The 19,539-nt window shown below is 41.6% G+C and overlaps 1 protein-coding gene across 1 annotated transcript in view; it reads left to right on the top strand.

Annotated features, from left to right (window-relative positions):
• TNFSF11 (TNF superfamily member 11) overlaps window positions 1-19,539 on the top strand; it is a 33,039-nt gene that overhangs the window by 5,935 nt on the left and 7,565 nt on the right. The window contains exon 2 of the mRNA XM_037528626.2: window positions 1,909-2,076. Coding sequence (XP_037384523.1) covers window positions 1,909-2,076 — 168 coding nt within the window. The remainder of the gene's footprint in view (window positions 1-1,908; window positions 2,077-19,539) is intronic.

Genomic DNA, 19,539 nt, shown 5'->3' on the forward strand with positions numbered 1-19,539 from the left:
AATTTAATTATATAATTTTCCCTTTTGTTTACACCTACTGATAAGCAAACACACGTCAAAAGCCTTGAATTTTTCTTTTTCTTTTTATTGAAGTATCTTTGGCTTATACCCTTTTTAATATTTTGACAGTATAGGATTCCCCCCTCAGGTGTCCTCACTGTGGCCCTCCTGCACTGAAGCTGCCATAGTCCTACACTGAAGCTGCCATAGTCCTCCACTATAGTTCATTGTGCTCCCTGCTCTCCATCTCCTTCTCTGGATGCCTCAGCTCTATGGTCAGGTTTCAAGAGCTGGTTTTAAAGTTTGTCTTTGTCTGACCCTTTGTTTGAACCTTGGATATTTGAAAGAAGAGGACAACAAATTATGCTATTATTATGAAAACAATTGATAGCTATCTCTACCCCCCACTTGGCAGTTGAAACCACTACAAAGGCATGTCAAAACCCCAGGAAGAATAGGCAGACAATTTGAAGAAAAGAGTAGTACTTTAAGAAATGCAGATGCTGGCACCCGTTTCTACCTACCAGGTGATTAGCTAATAACTCAGTGGTGATGTTTTGAGAGTCTCTTAATGCTACAAAAATTTTAGCATCTCCCCAGCAAGTAACCATATGTGTGGCTCACTTCATGCTAATGTGACTTACATTCCCAGGCAGAGATCCCACGTGACAAAGGTACCAGTCCATGGAGAGAAATGCAGAGGAGAGGTCCAACCAAATCTTTTTTTTTTTTTAATTTTTTTTTTTTTATAGAGGCATGTTTTATTTATTTATTTGTTTGTTTGCTTTGTTTTATACATGCACTGGGTACAGTCAGAAGCGCGGGAGGGTGAGAGAATTCACCAGAGCCAGAGCGGGGAGCAGAGCAGGCAGAAGGACCCAAGTACACTGCTGAGGGGAGCAGCGGGCGGCAGGAGAGGTCTGCGCGCCATGTGGGACCCTCCTCTGGTGGCCGGGGAGCAGCCGGGGATCGAACTGGCGCCGCTGAGGCCGCGGGCAGCTTCGCAACCCAGCGCTCAACCGATGCGCCACCGGGGAGGCCCGGTCCAAGGAAATCTTAGAGAAATTATGCTTATGGCTCAGCTTTTTGCTGATGGCTCAGAAATGACGCTTAGCTTTCCTATGGGACTAGGAAGTGGAATTCTCTCTCCCTTTTTCAGCTGATTAAAATGCAGATTGTTGAAGGGAAATGGCCAGATAAACAGCATGGCTACAGATGGTGTCAGTTTCTTCAGATTTGTGAAGGCTTCGTGCTTTGAGTAGACAGTTGACTTTCATAATCCCAGGTAGCATGCTACATATGACATCAAAACAGAAGCATTTTCTACCTGCCTTGACCTCACATTGATTTCCTTGGCCCCCTCCCCTTCATGAGAAGTCTCGGTACTCCAGATGATTTTGATAATTTCCCATGAATCACATGTGCACATTTGTATTGTGGATGACCAGCTACTCATGAAAATGTGTTAGAAGTAATGTTTTCACCAACTTGAGGATAATTGTTTTAACTATTAATCATTGGCAACATAAAGACTCTTGCAAGAATCATTTTTTGTGCTTAAGTCACATTTTATTTTATTTTTTTAAGATTTATTTATGCATATAAAAACCGGGGTACAGGTAAAAGAGGTGTGAGGGGTGAGAGGATTCACCAGAGGCAGAATGGGGAACAGAACAGGTAGATTGACTGAAATGCACTGCTGAGGAGAGCAGCGGGCGAGACGGGAGAGGTCTGCTGCGCCATGTGGGTCACCTCCCTGGCTGGGGATAGAACTTGTGATGCAGTGGCTGCAGTTAGCTTCATAGTACTGCATCTTAACCCCTTGCACCACAGGGAGGCCCCATTTTATATTAAGTAGCAGAATGACCAATGATAACCACTCTAACATATTTCCATTTTTTTCCTCAGATGGATCCTAATAGAATATCAGAAGATGATACTCACTGCATTAATAGAATTTTCAAACTTCATGAAAATGTAGATTTGCAAGATATGACTCTGGAGAACCAAGACACAAAATTAATACCTGATTCGTGTAAGAGAATTAAACAGGCCTTTCAAGCGGCTGTGCAAAAGGTGAGTTCATGTCACTTCATAAGTCAAGGGCCTTGCTGACTCTCCTAATACTGGAAATTAAAACTGGTTAAATACTTTTGGTGCTCTTCTTTTTAGTTTAATAATTTATAAAGAGCTAAATAGAATTTTTAAAAGGGACTAGCAGAAATCTTTGGAAGCTGGTAAAGGTTGATTATGGTAACAAGGGACACTCATGCAAATATTCCTTTCTCTCTCTCTCTTTCATTTTTTAAGAGAAGGATTTTACTTCACACTTGGAAGAAGCTCAGAGATGGTTTGCGGTAGTCCAGTTTGCTGCTTTGCATTCCCTGACCTAGAAACCATGCTCTCAGTTCACAGAACTCTCTGATAGCTGTTCCCTTTATATTTGGTTTTGTAATGCTGGAATCCCCTAGGGCTCTGTTGAGAATAATTGTAACTGGTCTATGGTTGTCATCTGTGGTGAGGAGGTAAAAAGGCAGAGCAGAAAATGGTGTGGTGGGTGAGATGGGAATTCTGTGTCTCTTTTCTCATTTTCTGAGAGAGCTCAGTGAGAAGATGAGATGGGCGCAGAGAAAACCAACAACTTCTCTTTCACCAACAGTCTCAAGAAATACTTATTATAGCTATCACACATTTTCCTGGATACATTCACTTGAGAAGCCTGCAGCCTTGGGTTTATTTTATTTACTGATTCCCCATAAAACTTGGTGGTGGAATCCTAGCAGTGACTACAGTGTGTGCATACCTGCAAGCATTGCACAATAACTTGCACATCTGCATGGGTTTTTGCATCCACTCAGGCATCCCAACTCCTATGCTGCTTCTCTTGGACAATGGCTCAGGATCTTAGAGTAAATCTAAAGTCCTTCAATTCCTAAAATCCAAATCAAAATTTTATTTAGTTTTAAAAATTCACATATAGTGATAGCTTTTTTTTTTTTTAAAGATATGTATTGGAGTAGAGGTAGGGAGACAGAACTTTTGTAAAACTCTTAAAGTTGATGTTTGATGTATTTTATCAAATCTAAAGTGTCATCAGTTTTCAAATCACTTTGTTATTTTATGCATCACAATGAAAGAAGAAGTGTAGACTATAAACTTAAATGTGATCGTCATAGGTTCTAAGTGTGTCTTAATTTCAGAGTTACTAGGATGTGAAAAACAAGATCATTATGGAATTAATGAGGTACACATTGCTCTAGGATATGCAAAAAGCATATTGCTTTTTGCAAGTATTACGGCTTCATTCTGACTAGCGTATAGATGCTTAGCTTTGTGCAATAGATGTATATTTTAAAATATGGTTTCTTAAATTTTTGGTAATTATTTCATCTTATGTTACAGTTGTTCTCTATAGCAATAGCAGTTTTTCTCATCTATTTCTTCTTGTTGCTTTATATTTCATTGTCACTAGTCTGCTAATTATCCAATCTCCCAAATGTTGAAGACTCTATCTATAAACAACTATTTACATGTACCAGAGGTAATCAGTTTAGGACTGAACCCCTAATTAACATAATTCTGGTTAGGTAAATAATTATCTCCTAATTTTCTGCTTACACCAACTCATCTACTTAAGATAAAGAGACAAACTTTTAATTTCATTGATGTCCTGGGGCTTTTCTAGAAAAGTAAATAGGCAAGATCAACCAAGATGATTTTGAAAATAAATAATATTAAGAAGAAAAGATGCTATTAAAATTTACTTGGTGATGGATGAGTGAAACACGTGCAAGTGTCGAGATGTGAAGCCACACTCCTGATATTATATGGGTCTGTAAGCCAGTGGTCAGTAAAGTTTGATTGAAAAAGTAGTGAAAGATAATTTAAATTTAAAAACATTTACTTGTGAGAATGCAAGGGTTCAACTCCATAGATCAAAGGAGAAAAACATTATTATTTCTGATAGTGAGAAATGATTGACAACATTTTGCATAAATTTCTGTGATTGGAAATCCATTAGAAAATAGAAGTAAGTGACCTCTTGATATTGTTCTAAAGAGCTCAAACTAAATGTTAGCTAGTGGTGAAAAATAGGAGCCTTTCTCTAAAGTCAGGAATATCATAAAGATGTCTACTGTCTGCACATTATTTAACATTTTTTCCAAATGTGTTAGCTAATGTAATTTCATCAAGAGAATAAAATAAGGAAAAGTAAAAGTGAGAGGCGAGGGTGGAATTTTCGCGTGATATGATTATATTTTTGGAAAATGAAAAGGAAACTGAAAGACTACAAGCAGCATAAATCAGTTTGTAAAAATTAATAAAAATCAAAGGCTTCTCTATTTTAAACAATACTACAAAACACAAATAAATGATTCCACTCTTATTTTTTAAAATCCTAAAAAATCTTAACAAAGAATTGAAAAACTAATGGGAATAAAACTAGGAAACTTTATAGAGGCACTTGAAATAGGACTGGATAATGTAAAGGCATAACCATGCAAAGTCATGAAAATCATCCTAATATAACTTGAGCAAAGGCTTGAAGACAAATTCATAGCAGAGAACAAACAGTTAACAGTGAACCTTGAGTATGTGCATGAATGTGCATTTCATATAATACAATAAAAAGGTATTCTAAATAAGTGGAGATAGTTTGAATTATTCAAAATGATTTTGAGCTAATTTGTTTGCTTTTTAAAAAAGATTTATTTATTTATTTTATTTATACAAGAGCTGGCGTACAGGCCAGAGGCGCGGGAGGGTGAGAGGATTCACCAGAGACAGAGTGGGGAGCAGAACAGGCAGAAGTACCAAAATACATTGCCGAGGGGAGCAGCAGGTGAGACAGGAGAGGTCTGCCGTGCCATGTGGGCTGCTCGCCGGCCTGCCGGAAATCAAACCCGTGCTGCAGAGGCTGCGAACAGCTTCCCAGTGTTGCTTTCAACCGGCTGCACCACTGTGGAGACCCTGTTTGCTATTTTAAAGAGTGGCATCCTCATGTCCTAAGTGAAAAGAAATTCCAGATGGAGAGGGTAATTGGTGACCAGTCACTACTCGCGTAATCCTACATCACCTCTTTTGTCCCCACCTGCCCCATCACAACTGCCTTTGAACTTTCTAAGAGACTACCCAGACAGTAAAATAAACAAATTTGAACTTAGAGAAGTTGATGAGGAAGAGGGCGGGTGATTCACTCTTTTAGGGAGTCTTTCGGAAACATCGTGCCTCATTCCAAATGAGTGGCACTAATTTTGAGAGATTCAGTCGCTGGCAAGCCAGAAAGGGGAAGATTTCTGAACAGACAAGAATAGTCAACTTCTCTTATTGAAGAACGCAATTTTAATTATACGAAGAGATTAGTATGACTTGTAGGATGAGTAGAACTTTATTTCATTATTTACACATTTGTATTGTGTTATTTTACCTATTTTAAAGAATAAGGAGCTGTCATAATATCCCAGTCTGTTTGGAGGTGGACAACACCATTTCTTTACCTAGACAAGAGGCTCTTTAGGAAGAAGAGTATTATCCAGACCTTATCATTAGAATTAACCCATGTTTGTTAAGTGCACATATTATGCTAAGCACTTGCCATAGCTTCTCCTGTCTCCAAGGATTTACTCTTCTCTCCCCTTCACCAAACAATGATTTGTCAAATGTGTTCTCCTTTGATGCGGATTATTTGTTAATGTGACTTTCTATTCATCTTGCCAAAACAATCAGATTTCTCATTTCTTGTGCTTGTACTGAAAATAGGATGGGTGGATGTATTAGCCTTTCATAACTAAGTTTGGATTTTAATTTTAATTCTAATATAGCTATTGTGTGAACCCATAAAACAAAGTTACAGGTGTGGCCACAATCATTATTGAGAGATCAACCCAACCAGTGGTAACAAATGCTAGACATAAGCACAATATCACATTATAAGTGTGCAAAAAATGGTGTTTACCCAGCCTGTCTTTGGTCAGACAAGTAATGCTGTTTTTTCTCCCTTTTTTTTTTTTTTTGGTTTGTGGCTGGATTTTCTTGGCTTCTTTTCCCCTTTAACACAGAACTCCGAAACCCTTTTAGTGATCCAGCCCTACCAACCACAATTTACAAAGTCTATCATAACAGTCTGTGACAATAAAGAAAACACTCGGGCAAATATGGTATCTAATTTATAAAGTAATTCCTGTATCCAGCTCTGGAAGCCTTTCTAGCATCTGCCAGCGTAAGGAGCAGTGAGCTTGGCCTTAGCAGGGCCTGCCCTGTGTGGCAGGAAGAACACTTGACCCTCAGCCCTCCTGGCAAGTCTTTGTGGAAAGCCATCTGTTCAGGCACGAAATGGACATTCTGAGCATTCAGAGCTATGGCTCTACTCGAATTCAGGAGGCCAGATTGTTGATTTCACATTGGGCATCTGTTAGTGAAAAACTCCTGAAAGTTAATTTCAAAGCTATATGAAAAAATGATATGCAGGAGGGAGCTCAATCTACAAATTACAGAAATCACTTTGCTCTCCAAAGTGGATTCAGAATGCATTCAAGATGACCCCCTAGGATCTGGGAAGGAAACGCATGGACTTAGATGTATATATATTTTTAACATTAGCTTTTAAAGTTGTGTTTCTTGACTATTTCATAATGTATCTAACATACAAAATATTTTTCGGTATTTAGATAAACGTTTGTTTGTGAGTATTAAATACTTTAAAGAGCCGCACAATTAGAAATGTCAAGACACTGTGAACTGTAGCTGAGGGTTCCATCAGGACAAGGAAGTGGCCATTTTACTCACATTTAAATATATCATGTTCAAGAAGGAAAGAAAAGGACAAATAAGTGATTGATGGCTTATTGAACTCTGTAAGCTGTTTTTAAATAAAGTGAACATCAGCCAACTCATAAAGTCATTCAGAAAGTTATAAGCCTGATTCTCATTTATCTGGTGTCTGACCAGTGTTACAATTGATAGTTATTAACATTGCAACCTGAGGTAATAATAATGCCTCCACACTAACAACACAGGCTAATTTTTGCACACTTCCCTGCAAACTCTAGAGGCAGGGAAGAGTATGAGCTAAAATCAGGACTCTGGCTTCTTACAGAACTATAATATTATAAAATGCTCTAATTTCTCTCCACAATGTGGTAAGCCAAATGATGATAATAACTATCAAATAGCTATCTTGTTGGCATATTCTTGACTAATCATTTGTGGATTAGTAAGCTTCTGAACCTTCAAATGAGAAATGGAGGATTAAGACCAGAACCACGGCCTCCCCAGTGGCACAGCGGTTGAGCTCTGGGTTGCGAAACTGCCTGCAGCCTGTGCGGCTCCGGTTCAGTCCCCCGGCTGCTCCCTGGCCACCGGAGGAGGTTCCGGCATGGTACACAGACCTCTCCTGCCGCCCGCTGCTCCCCTCAGCAGTGTACTTCGTTGGTCTGCCTGTTCTGCTCCCTGCTCTGCCTCTGGTGAATTCTCTCACCCTCCCGCACTTCTGACTGTACCCAGTGCTTGTATAAATAAATAAATAAATCTTAAAAAAAAAAAAAAAAAAGACCAGAACCGTTATTATTGAACAACTAATTCTTTTTTTTTTTTTTTTTTAAGAGAGGCATGTATTTTTATTTATTTATTTATGTATTCATTTGTTTGTTTTGTACATGCATTGGGTACAGTCAGAAGCGCGGGAGGGTGAGAGAATTCACCAGAGCCAGAGCGGGGAGCAGAGCAGGCAGAAGGATCGAAGTACACTGCTGAGGGGAGCAGCGGGCGGCAGGAGAGGTCTGCGCGCCATGTGGGACCCTCCTCCAGTGGCCGGGGAGCAGCCGGGGATCGAACCGGCGCCGCAAAGTCCGCAGGCAGCTTCGCAACCCAGCGCTCAACCGCTGCGCCACCGGGGAGGCCCTGAACAACTAATTCTTACCTGGAGTTTTAATTCCCATGGGAATCATTACATGTGTGGCCTTTTCCTCCTGCAGGATTCACAATATAAATGTAAAATATCCCATGTTATTAAGAATCCCCAAAGATGTGCTAATGTTTTGATCCTCAATGAAATGTTCACTCTTATTTGGCATAGTCTACGCTGCTGTAACAAAGAGACCTATATTGTTCTGTGAACGAAATAAGACATATGTTTTTTCTCTCATATGCTATAATTCAAAGGTCAATATCCGGGTCTAGCAGGGAGACTTCTCCATGCTCAATAGCTTCTTCCCACCTTTACGCCCTAGTTGGCATCTCCATTTGTTGTCATTTCCAGACAGTGGGAAGGGAGAGAGAAAAGCAAGGGCAGTACCTGGGAGTTGAGGCACCATCACTTCGAAGTGGCATCCTGTTGGCCAGAACTCACTCATAAGCCCTCCTCATGCTGCAAAGGTGGCTAGACAATGTCCCCCTTCTCTAGCTGAGGGAATATTTGCCAACCAAAGCTTCAGGAAGGGGCTTCCCAATAACTATCTGGAAAAGGAAAAGAATATTTTCTAGTGAACAATGAGCAGTCTCTCATACTCACTAAAGATAATGAAGGCAGGAAAATGGACTCACTATAGAGCAAGAGTTCTGCACACACAAAATCTATGAAAATTTGAATGGTTAAGATTTTGTTTTCTAAAGGACAAAATACTTCAGGATTATTTACACTGTAGGAGAGAGAATAGTGTACTCCTTTTTGAGGGACTTTCCAAGGGTTGTTTAGACATAAGCATCAGTGAGCTTCGAATATACCACTATATGACTAACAGCTTGATTATTACTTGCGCAGTTTTGTTAGTAGGTTTTGTGCATTGAAGAATATTAATTTAAAACCAGAAAGTTCATCAGATTAGTGGTTGTTTTCTCTATATGTAAAGCTAATGTCTTAGAATTCCAGTGTCAATTATTACAAAATGCCTATTATCATTTTTAAAACTAAAATACATAAGAGACCACTTAAATATGAATAGATGTTAACTGCTTATGAAATCATGATCATTGAGATTATGATACAACCATTATTTTTCATTTGCTTTTTTAACACACATACACAGCAAAACAAGGGGTGGGGAATTAAACCCTATTCATTGTCTCTTTGCTTTGTATACAAGAGTATGTGTACTAAGAAAGTTTCTTGTAAACCCACAAGGAAACTTGGGGTTTGGGGGCATTGATGTTCTCAAATCAAGATGTTAGTCATATAGTGGTTTTCAAAGGGATTTCATCTCTGTTTGCTATAACAGTTTTGGGAACTGCAATTCAATCAACCCTAATCATATCTAGCATTTATAAAAGCTGTCTTTATGGGAAAGTTGAAGTAAGACCCACAGAATTTTCCTACAAAACCAAGTCCAACTACTGCCATTTGGCCTACACTGGGCAGTGACTGTGACATACTCAATGCCAGGAGACCCAGGGCGAAAAGGACGAGAGTTTGCAGGAAGGAAATAACCAATGAGTAATGTCATCAGAGGCAGGCTTCTCCTCATGCTGGACATAATCCAGGATGGAAGAAAATATATTCTGGATTGATATTTTTAAAGAAATAGGGAACAGGAAGGACATACCTGGAAGAGGAGTAGGCATCTCACTGTGTGACATGGGGTCTTGAGCTAAGATTCCAAAAGTGAGTAAAACTGAGCATCTTCGATTGGAGAGGATGGTAGTAAAGCACAGACTGGTGTCCTACCAGGAGTGACTTTTCCTGGGAGAAGGACAGCCTGTGTGATTGGAGAGAAGCATGTGTCTTCTCAAGCAGTTTCCCAAAGCTGCTCCATCTTGAAAATCACCTGGAGCCCTTGTTTAAGTAAAAATAAAATACCGGAATCATCACAAAGGTTCTGATATGGTAGTTCCGGAGTAGACTCTGATTTTGGAAATCCTCCTCCTAGAAGAGCAGATCTGAAAGGCTTCAGAATGGGTCTTGATATAGATCCTGGGACCAAGTCAGTGTTTTAAGCATGCAGGGAAGAGTGAGAGTCACTGGTGTCTGGGGGAGCCTTTGGTGAATGAAATAACTATTTTGAGAAGAAGTATCAAGCCTTTGTGGTGTGGAGAGGTGGGTCTTCAAAAAGTCAGTATCAGAAGTGACTAGACAACAAATATTTGCTCGAATTTTTTGAGGTTCAGGATCTAGGAATGTGCCATTCCCACATAGCTTCCCCATCACTAGGATGCTACCCCAGCCCTCAGTCTTTGCCCTTGAAGAACACTAGGTGGTGATATGGTGATGGAGGAGGAGGAGAGAGAGAGACAGAGAAGGAAAGTGGAAAGAAAGAGACGGAGTGGAAAAAAGTGGAGACATGAAAGTAATAGTAGCTGTAGTAGTACTGGCAGTGGTAAAAATAATAGTTACAGATGGTAAGACTCATATTCACCAGATAGTTTTTGTAAATTTAGAATCTCTTCTCAGTGCCTAGACCTGCTTTGCATCTGCTCTACCTTTTTGTGGTGAATGTCAGCGTCATCATCTCCATTACATGAAAACGGAAGTCAGAAGGCGCTTTTACTCTTTTACCAACTCTCCAACTCACCCTCATCCTATGAGTCTTTCTTCCTTACAAAACCTTCGAATACTTCTCCCAACTGTGTCACTACAGTTGTCACCTAAATATTCCCATTCCCATCTTTTCTTGCCTGGACAATTGCAGCTGTCCACCCACCTTGGCATGGCCCCGTGGCCCCTCATGCATTTTCTCGATAACTATGTGACCTCTAAAATGCAAATCTGAACTTAGCACTTATTTTCCAATGTAAAATATCTTTCGGTGGAGCCCAGTAGCCATCAAGATAAAGTCTGAACTGCTGAACCTGTAGCATAGCCCTCTGCTCTGATACCCTCATTCCTACCTCTGCAGGGCCATTACCTCCTGCTCCCTCTCCTCACCCCAGCCCAGCTTGTGCTCAGGGCACCCACAGTGAAGTGCTAGCAGTTCCCCTAATCTGGTTGCCTCGCTATGGTGATCGTAAGCATAGCAAGGGCAAAGAGAATCTCTGTCATGGAATCAGCCTTAGTGCCTCACAGGATGCCTGGCCCCGCTGCACCTGTCAGTCCACTTTGTGGGAAGGACAGATGAATGAACTGTGGCCTTTGATATGCTTTCCAGACCTTACTTTGTGTGGTCAGTTTTCTAACTGTCATTCAAACTCCAACTCCTTTCTGAAGGAGGCCCCCATCACACCCACCTTTGGGGTCAGAAGCCCCTTGTGTGCAGGCAAGAGGCTGCTTATTCATCCTGTCGCGGCCTGGACCACACTGCCTGACCTTGGGCTGACTCACTTGAGTGTGAGCTTTCCACGGACATGGAGTGAGCTTTACTTTCTGTCCCCAGGTGGTGAAGGAACCACTTTGCTGGAGCTTGCCTACCATCCCTGCTCTCGGTCTCAGCAGGTGGCTGGTTGTTTAATATAGTCAGACACTGGTCTTGATATGACACTAGCCTTGTCGGACACTAGCCAGATTCATAATGGGTTGGAGTTGCTCCCATGTCGGGTATTTTTCCTGCTTCCCTCTTTGGAGCATGAGTGCATTCCCCAACCTTAAGCCTGAGTGAGGATCTGTCTGGCGGTCCTGGTCCTGCCCCTCCCCTCCCGGTCTGCAGGGGCTGGTATTTCGGTTCCCCTGAGTCTTGCTCTCATGGATCAGAGATGTTAGATCAGAGATACTGGGTCAGAGAGACTTGCGGGAGGGTCGCTGAGAGGAAGCCTTCCTCAGGAGACAGGCTTTGTGAATGTCAGCGCGCTGCCAGGAGAGGCAAGGTGGTCGTGTTATGTTTCTAGCAGCAGAGAAAGGCAGACATGGGTAAATAGCGTCGTCAGCCCCGGATGCCTCACTGCGGGTCCTCTGCCAAGCCCTCAGATTCCACTTTTTTTAACGAGTACCATGGAGCAAGACATTTTAAAATTGGGCTTTTTATGAAGACTAATACTGCTGTCAGAGGCTACTTTATGAAAGCCCGAGGGGACCTTTAGCTGTAGCGGAAGCTTCCTCATTTAAACCATGAAGGTTAAACAATAAAAACTAATTTTCTATTCCCAGCATAGCCATCCTACTGCCAAGGAAGCATCACTCAGCTTTAGGAAAACAAGGGCGCCCGATTCTTCAGCCCTGTGCTGGTAGGGCACGTTACCTGTTTGCAAAGACATGTCTTTTGCAATCAGCGGACTTCCTTCGTGGAGACTCTGCAGAGGTGGTCGTGTGAGGGTGGCGGTGGATTCGGCTAGGGGGGCAAAGAGATCGGGTGGTGGAGACTAGGGGCTCAAGTGTGCAGGCAGGTAGGATCCATGTGGACACTTTGGATTTGGATGAATGTTTTATATCAGTAGGTAATGTAAGAAATCAAGAATTTTAGGAATCAGAATATAAAGTCACCAACTGAAGTTGCAGGTGGCTCTGACATTTGGAATCAGTGGGGTCTGTGCCTTTTCTGCCAGCTCCTCTCCCTGCTCCCTGCTGGGCTTCTGGACCCCCTTTTTCTCACCCTGTCCCCGGCGAGCACATTGAGGAGCTGCCCTCCTGTGTCCATAGCTGTGTCCCCGCCAGTCCTGGGCCTGGTGTCCTGTCAGGCTGTGCTCCAGGGGCCGAGCTGAAAAGCACCGTCTCCAGGTTGCCTTTCGTAACTTGCATTTGGCTGACAGGACCCTCAATGGAATCTGCTTTTAAAGTTCTTCACTTTGAGGTGTTTTTATAGTGTCGCCATTAACTCTTCATAAAGAACTGGGGGGTCTCTAACTCTACCTTGTTGCATATACAGTGTTCCCCCATGCCCCGGAGTCGGAGTCGGTGAGGTGTGACCTCTATTCTAAATCCTATCTCTTAAGTTGCTGCACAGCTCCTGGAAGGTGCTCTTCCTGGCTTGTAATCCATGAATACCATGGAAATAAAATCTTGACAGTGAAAGATGAGCTATTGATAAGACCCTGACACACTTTTCTGAGGGGCCAGTGTACACAAAGTCCGTGTGAACAGGACGGCAGGAGACTTCAGGGAGAACCGACTCAGGGTTCCATGGCTGGACCCTCTGGGTGCCCTAGAGTCTCCTTAGGGATGGTGAAGTTTGTGGGTTCCGAGGAGAACTAGCAAGATTGCCCAGAGATGTAACCAGGTTTAATCATGCAGGCCCTTAGGCGGCCGGGTGAGGAATGTAGACTTGTTCCTGGGGTGCATGAGGGTGTTCAGAAAATGGACAGGCTCCCATGGGTGCTTCAGGGCTTTCAGAGTACCCCAGAGAGCAGCCAGGGATTGGTATGAGGAGAGCAGCAAGTAAGAGGCTATTCTTGTAATCCTGATGAGAAATGATGAAAGCTTGAAGGAAGGCAGTGGTCCTCTGGGTGGAGAGGAGGGAATGGATTTCTGAGTTATTTACAAGGTGGAAGTCTGCAGGACTTCTCTGCAGGAATAGGAAACTGGCTATTCATTTTCAGAAACAAGCCAAGTGTGGCATTCATGTGCTAACTCAGGCTGATGAATACACTATTCTTGTAACTAGGTTGGAGAAGAATTACATGAAGGATATCATTAAGATGTTAAAAAAGAATGCCTTACATATGTTAACAAGTGTATGAATTCAACAGTATATCTGGCAAACGGAGTGTTAAATCCTTGTTCAACCAGCCAGATGTCCCTGCACCTGCCACCGGTGTTGCAGAGGGAGGCATCCACCTGAGACCCCAATGGGGAGCTGGTGCCAGTGGTTTCAAAGTACCTGGATGTACAAATTGCTTCTTCTCTGCCCTGATTGACAGCTACCACCCGGGTCACACAATTCACATCACAGTACATGGTGAGATTTTCAGTCTGATAAACCCCAAATTCTAGCAACTTGACCTTTTCTGGAACACTTTACAGCTGGGAATGGCCTCAGTGGGAGCTTAAATCTTTTTATATTATTTTGTAAGACAAACAAACAAAAAAACACCACCACAGTCAAACAAACTTAAGAACAATTTAATAACATTCATTCTTGGAGTGTTGTCAAAGTCTTGTTTGGGGCAGTTACCCAGCTACGTTTACAAAGAGGGCTTAGCTTTGCTGTAAATGTTTAAATTACTTGGAGCAAAATTCCCATAGCTACTCAAAGTTGAAAGTACTTCTACGTGTTTATATTTATTCTTACTCAGTATAGTCTTTCCTAAGTAGCCCTGACTTAGCAAGATCGAGCCAGTTCTGGGCTGTCTCCCTCCACCCTTTGTTTGGCAAAAGATCTTAAAACATTTTTTAAATTAAATTTGCCAGTCATTTACATGTCTATATAATTGTGGGGTTACATTTTTACTGCTCCATATGGGCACATGCTCCATTTACCCTCCCTCAAACCTCCTGTGCCAATGTCTTATCCCTAGTTTCCCTTATCCCCTCCCCTGTTTCCTCTGGTAACCATAAATTTTCCACTCAGTCTGTGATTTATTTTTGCTGTATTTTGTAGTCTATGTTTTTGGGGTTTTTTTATTATTTATGTTCCACCGATAAATGAAACCATCTGATATCTGTCTTTTCTTTTGCATTCTGACTTATTTCACTTAGCACAGTCACCTCAAGGTCCATTCATTTTGACCCAAAGGGTGCTCTTTTGCCTTTTTAATTGCTGAGTAGTATTCCATTGAGTACATATCCCACAATTTCTTTAGCTAGTCATCTCTCATTGGACACTTAGGTTGGCTTCACGACTTGGCAATTGTGGAAAGTGCTGCTGTGAATGCAGGAGTACATGTTTTTTTGTATTAGATTTTTCATATTCTTGGGGCCTCCCTGATGGCACAAGGGATTAAGTCTCAGCACTATGAAGCTATCTGAAGTCACTGCAGCATGAGTTTGGTCCCCAACCAGGTGCTCCTCTCAGCAGAGTATTTCAGTCAATCTGTCTGTTCTGTTCCCCACTCTGTCTCTGGTGAATCCTCTCACCCACAGCTCTGGCCTATACCCTCTGGCCTATACCCCAACTCTAATATGCATAAATAAATAAAATAAATCTTTTTTAAAAAGAATGTTCATATTCTTTGGGTAAATATCTAGCAGAGGTATTGCTGGACCTGTATGAGATTTCCATTTTTATTTTCTTATGAAATCTCCATACCATAGAGGTTGCACCAACTTTCATCCTCACCAACAGTGGATCAGAATTACTTTTTCTTCACATCTCCACCAACTTCTGTTGTTTCCATTCTTTTTCACATAAGCCATTCTCCCAGGGGTGTTTTATTGCAGTTTTGATTTGCATTTTCTTTATAGTAAGTGGTTCTGCACACTTTTTCATGTGCCTGTAGACCATCAGAATAGAAAAATGTCTACTTAGGACTTTTGCTGATTTTTTGATTGGGTTCTCTTTTTTTGTTGTTGGATCTTAAGACATTTTAAAAGATGTTCAAGGGAGCCCAGCCCCAAAGGCCTCAAGACACCCTCTACTTGCCTCAAGTTTTCCCTATTGTGCTCCAGGGAATTGCACTTCTTGGATATGTTGAGTTCAGGAGAAGTTGAAGAGAAGCAATCCTAGAAACCACAGTTACACAATCGCATTGATCTTTTGTGTACTTTCTTTCCTGGAGGAGATATTATGAAATCCCAGCATTTTTCTGTGAGTGGAAGAAAGTCTAAATAAAAAAAAAATCTATCAGTTGTTTTCTTGTCTGTTCAAGCGTACTCTGACAGCAAAGATGAAAAGTTAGTGCAGTCTAAATAAGAGGATACCACAATGAGAAGATTTTCTAAATGTTGTGAAATTTCCTCATCTCTTGATTTTAGACTCTGGAGTGGGCCCAGATTCTGACTCCACATCAAATCTGGCCTGTGGTGTCCCAGATCTGTCAATGTTGGACAGCAGCCACTAGGTGGCAGTATGTCAGAGGATATCTTTTAATTGGCTGAGATTTTTTTTGTCTGCCTGTAGTTAGATTTTTCTTTTTGTTCTGTGTTTGAGGGGTCAAACGAAGCTGCATAATTTAGGCCCAAATCATACTTATATAATAATATAAAAATTTGCTGAAAGGCCTACTTATTACAGTGTAACTATGATAAGTTCATTCATTCATGTTAGTTTTCTTGGTAACTTATAACGGATCCTAGTTGTCATGGGTAGTTTTTGGAAACCAGGGGCAATTCTTTTCGTCCTTCACATGTAACAGATGCCAAAAAATGCTGTATTTATAGAAGGCAGATTTCTGATCCTCCGAGGAAAAGGACATAGGTTTCTCTTTAACAGCTCTCAGCCAAGAAACAATTGTATAGAGGGCTATATACTCAGTTTCTTTACCTTGCATTGTGCCTGGCTTCTGCTGAGATGTTTTCTGGGTAGTATGTCAAAGCTATCTACATTTTTTATGCAACACTGTGGTCAACATATGATTGCATTCGATATTTATCACAGAGAGTTGACTGTATTATTAACTCACAGTTGGATTTAAAATGAGATAAAACACATGTAACATTTTTAAAAAGATCTCTTTCATCTGATTAATATGCTCAGAGAGAAGACATGGGTATGTTATTTGTAGTGTTTCCCCAAAATTAGATGATTAGACCTCTCTGAACTTAAAGAAACCAGAAAGCACATCTAAATGATAAGATTTGGAACAAAGAGCTCTGCAAATTTTGAAACACTCTAATTAATGTGACAGAAGTAGAGGACCAATTTGGATGAAGATCACTGTAAATGCAAAGCTTAGAAAATAATGGAATTTTCAGTTGGGGTGATGTTTGGGTACTTCTTCAGAATGGTTTCTTATAATCTTCAACATGAAAAATACTTAGGGACCTTCAAGGAAGATCCATGTTTGGGAAGTACATAGTGTCTGATCTTGAGAAAAATGACAAGATGGAGTGATTCCTGCTCTATGGCCTGGACTTGATGGAGTCTCATTTGGAGACATGAAACCCCTTTATGCCCAGGCCTAGCAAGGGGTCAGGGAGGGGGGAGGGGGTAGTCATCAGCCCAACCCTGAACATGGCCTCACCAGTTTGAAGCCAACTGTTTTCTGAAGCCCCTGAGCTCCTGAGAGCAAATTTCCCTGTGTACGGAGTGTTTGGGTTTTTTTTTTTTTTGTCAGACCCCCAATCTAAGTGAAACTCCTGTCAGAGTTACTGCTTCAGGGAGGAAACCACCCTCTAAGGGTTTCTTGGCATGTGAAGGAAGGGAAATATCCTTTCCCCCTCTATCCTCATAAGTTCTCCATCTGCAAACAGTTAACCTGACCCTTTTTTTAATACTAGAAAGAGGGGAAAAGTGGGAAAATGTGATAGGACAAAAAAGGTCTGCACTAGATGGGGGCAGTACATGGGGGTGACATAGCAAGGCCTGCTCCTTTGCATTCCTCTTGTCACCCCTCCATCTTGGAGATCAGGATGCTCCTTCCCTCCGGATGTGGAGAGGGCCTCTTTCATCTGAGGATCTTATGACCTGCTTCATGGCAAGGAGGGGGTTAGAGCCCTTCTTTCACCTGCCGTTTCTCCAATTCCTTCAGCTTAAACATTCAATGTGCCAAGGCACCATATTTTGAGGTAGCATGTTCTGAACCCTATCACAGGCCTCTGGTGCTTCGCCCAGCTATCAGATTATGTTTGATGACTATAACTTGTAAAGAGGTATGAACTGATAGTTCTGGGAGTCGAAAGGCATAGATTCAAACCCAGCTTCATGAAGTGAGTCTTTTAGTCTCTATCTACACCACTTCCCAGTCTGAAAATGAGGTTGAGTTACTCAACTTTTGATTCTAACAAGAATCAAATATGATTCTACAAGGGGAAATACTTTTTTGGCTACAAATATGCACAATTATTTAATTTTCAATATGTGGAATCTATGGAACTGGTGAATATATAATAAATCTAAGACTAAGTAGAGACATCATCAAACAACCATTCATGGAAACAATTAGTAATGTTTCTCAAAACCTGCTATACATTAGAAATAGTTAGGGAAGTTTCTTTTAAAAACTGCTAAGTTACTATTAGACTAATTGGGTGGGAGTGGCTGGAGTTGAGGCCAGGGCAAAGTATAAACTCAGAAGTATCTTAGATTTATGGTTATTTCTATACACATAAATAACAATGGTCTTAGAGATCAAGGAACTGGGGGTGAGCTAGGGGATACAAGAACAGGTATATTAAAATATGTATTTTGGGGACCTCCCTGGTGGCACAAGGGGTTAAGATGCAACCTGTGAAGCTATCTGCATCCACTGTTCGATCCCCAACCTGCCAGGGAGCTACCCACATGGTGTGGCAGACCTCTCCTGTCTCACCTACTGCTCCCCTCAGCAGTGTATTTCAGTCAGTCTGCCTGTTCTGTTCCCCATTCTGTCTCTGGTGAGTCCTTTCACCCCCCCCCACCTCTGGCCTTTACCTCAGTTCTTGTATGTATAAATAAATCTTTAAAAAAATATACATATATATATATATATATATATATATATATTTTGTAGCCTGAGCTTGTAGACTTACCATGTACTCCCTCTTTCATGTGGAAACGTCCCTATAGGGTTTCTGAGAGGAATTGCAATTCTTGGCTACACACGCACAAATGTTACATGAAAGCAAGATTACCTCATGGTTCTCTAGCTAGAGTTTTAATTCATTCTGGGCCATGATGCCTTTTTTTTTTTTTTTTTTAATACTACTCATTGAAAGTACCTCTGAATGCTGTTGGTTATTGCATTTACTTGTAATGAAAAGATTTTGTGACAGCTCAGCCCTAGAAGCCACTGATTAAATGGGCAGAAGTTCAATCCCAGGTGGGAGAGAACAAACTTTCCTGCCCAGTTGATCAGTGACTGAATCTGCTGTTTTTTGGGCCTGCATCTCAAGCTGTGAGAAAAATCTCAGTTTTGCCCATCTCTGAAATTTTAAGGATGTCAGAAGCCTCTCAAACTGAGGCCCAAGGCCAGCATTACCAGCTCACCTGTTAGAAATGTCAGTTCTCGATCCTGGTGGCACAGGTGGTTGAGCGCAGCACTGTGAAGCCATCCGCAGCCTCTGCAGCGTGTGTTCAATCCCGGCCGGCTGGGGAGAAACCCACATGGCACGGCCGACCTCTCCTCTCTCGCCCGCTGCTCCCCTCAGCAGTGTATTTCGTCAGTCTGCCTGTTCTGTTCCCCGCTCTGTCTCTGGTGAATCCTCTTACCCTCCCGCACATCTGGCCTGTACCTTTGTTCTTGTATAAATAAATAATTCTTTAAAAATAAAATAAAATAAAATTACCATAAGATTGCTTAAAATTTTTTTTTTTAAAAATGCCAGTTCTCAGGCTCTTTCCTACATATACTGAATCAGGAGGGCTGGAGATGGGCCCAAAGGCTGTGTTTCCAAACACCCTCCGGCACATTGTGAGGCAAGCTCAAGTTTGAGAAGCGCTGAGCTAGTGCAAGATGTGTTTTTCTCAATAACAAGTGTGCTTGTATAGAAAAGCATGAAATGGACATTTGTAGGTACATGTAGGTGTACTTAGATTTGCTTCCTTCTTCCCTCCTCCCTGCCCCCTGTTGATGGGGGAGGTCAGAGCAGAGGGAAAATGAGCTTTAGATCTCCCAGTCTATCAGTCTGTCTGTCTGCCTGTCTGCCTATCTATCATCTATCTCATCTAT

Source organism: Talpa occidentalis, unplaced genomic scaffold, assembly GCF_014898055.3.
Source record: "Talpa occidentalis isolate TD23 unplaced genomic scaffold, MPIMG_talOcc4v2.1 talOcc4.5, whole genome shotgun sequence".
Classification (NCBI taxonomy): Eukaryota; Metazoa; Chordata; class Mammalia; order Eulipotyphla; family Talpidae; genus Talpa; species Talpa occidentalis.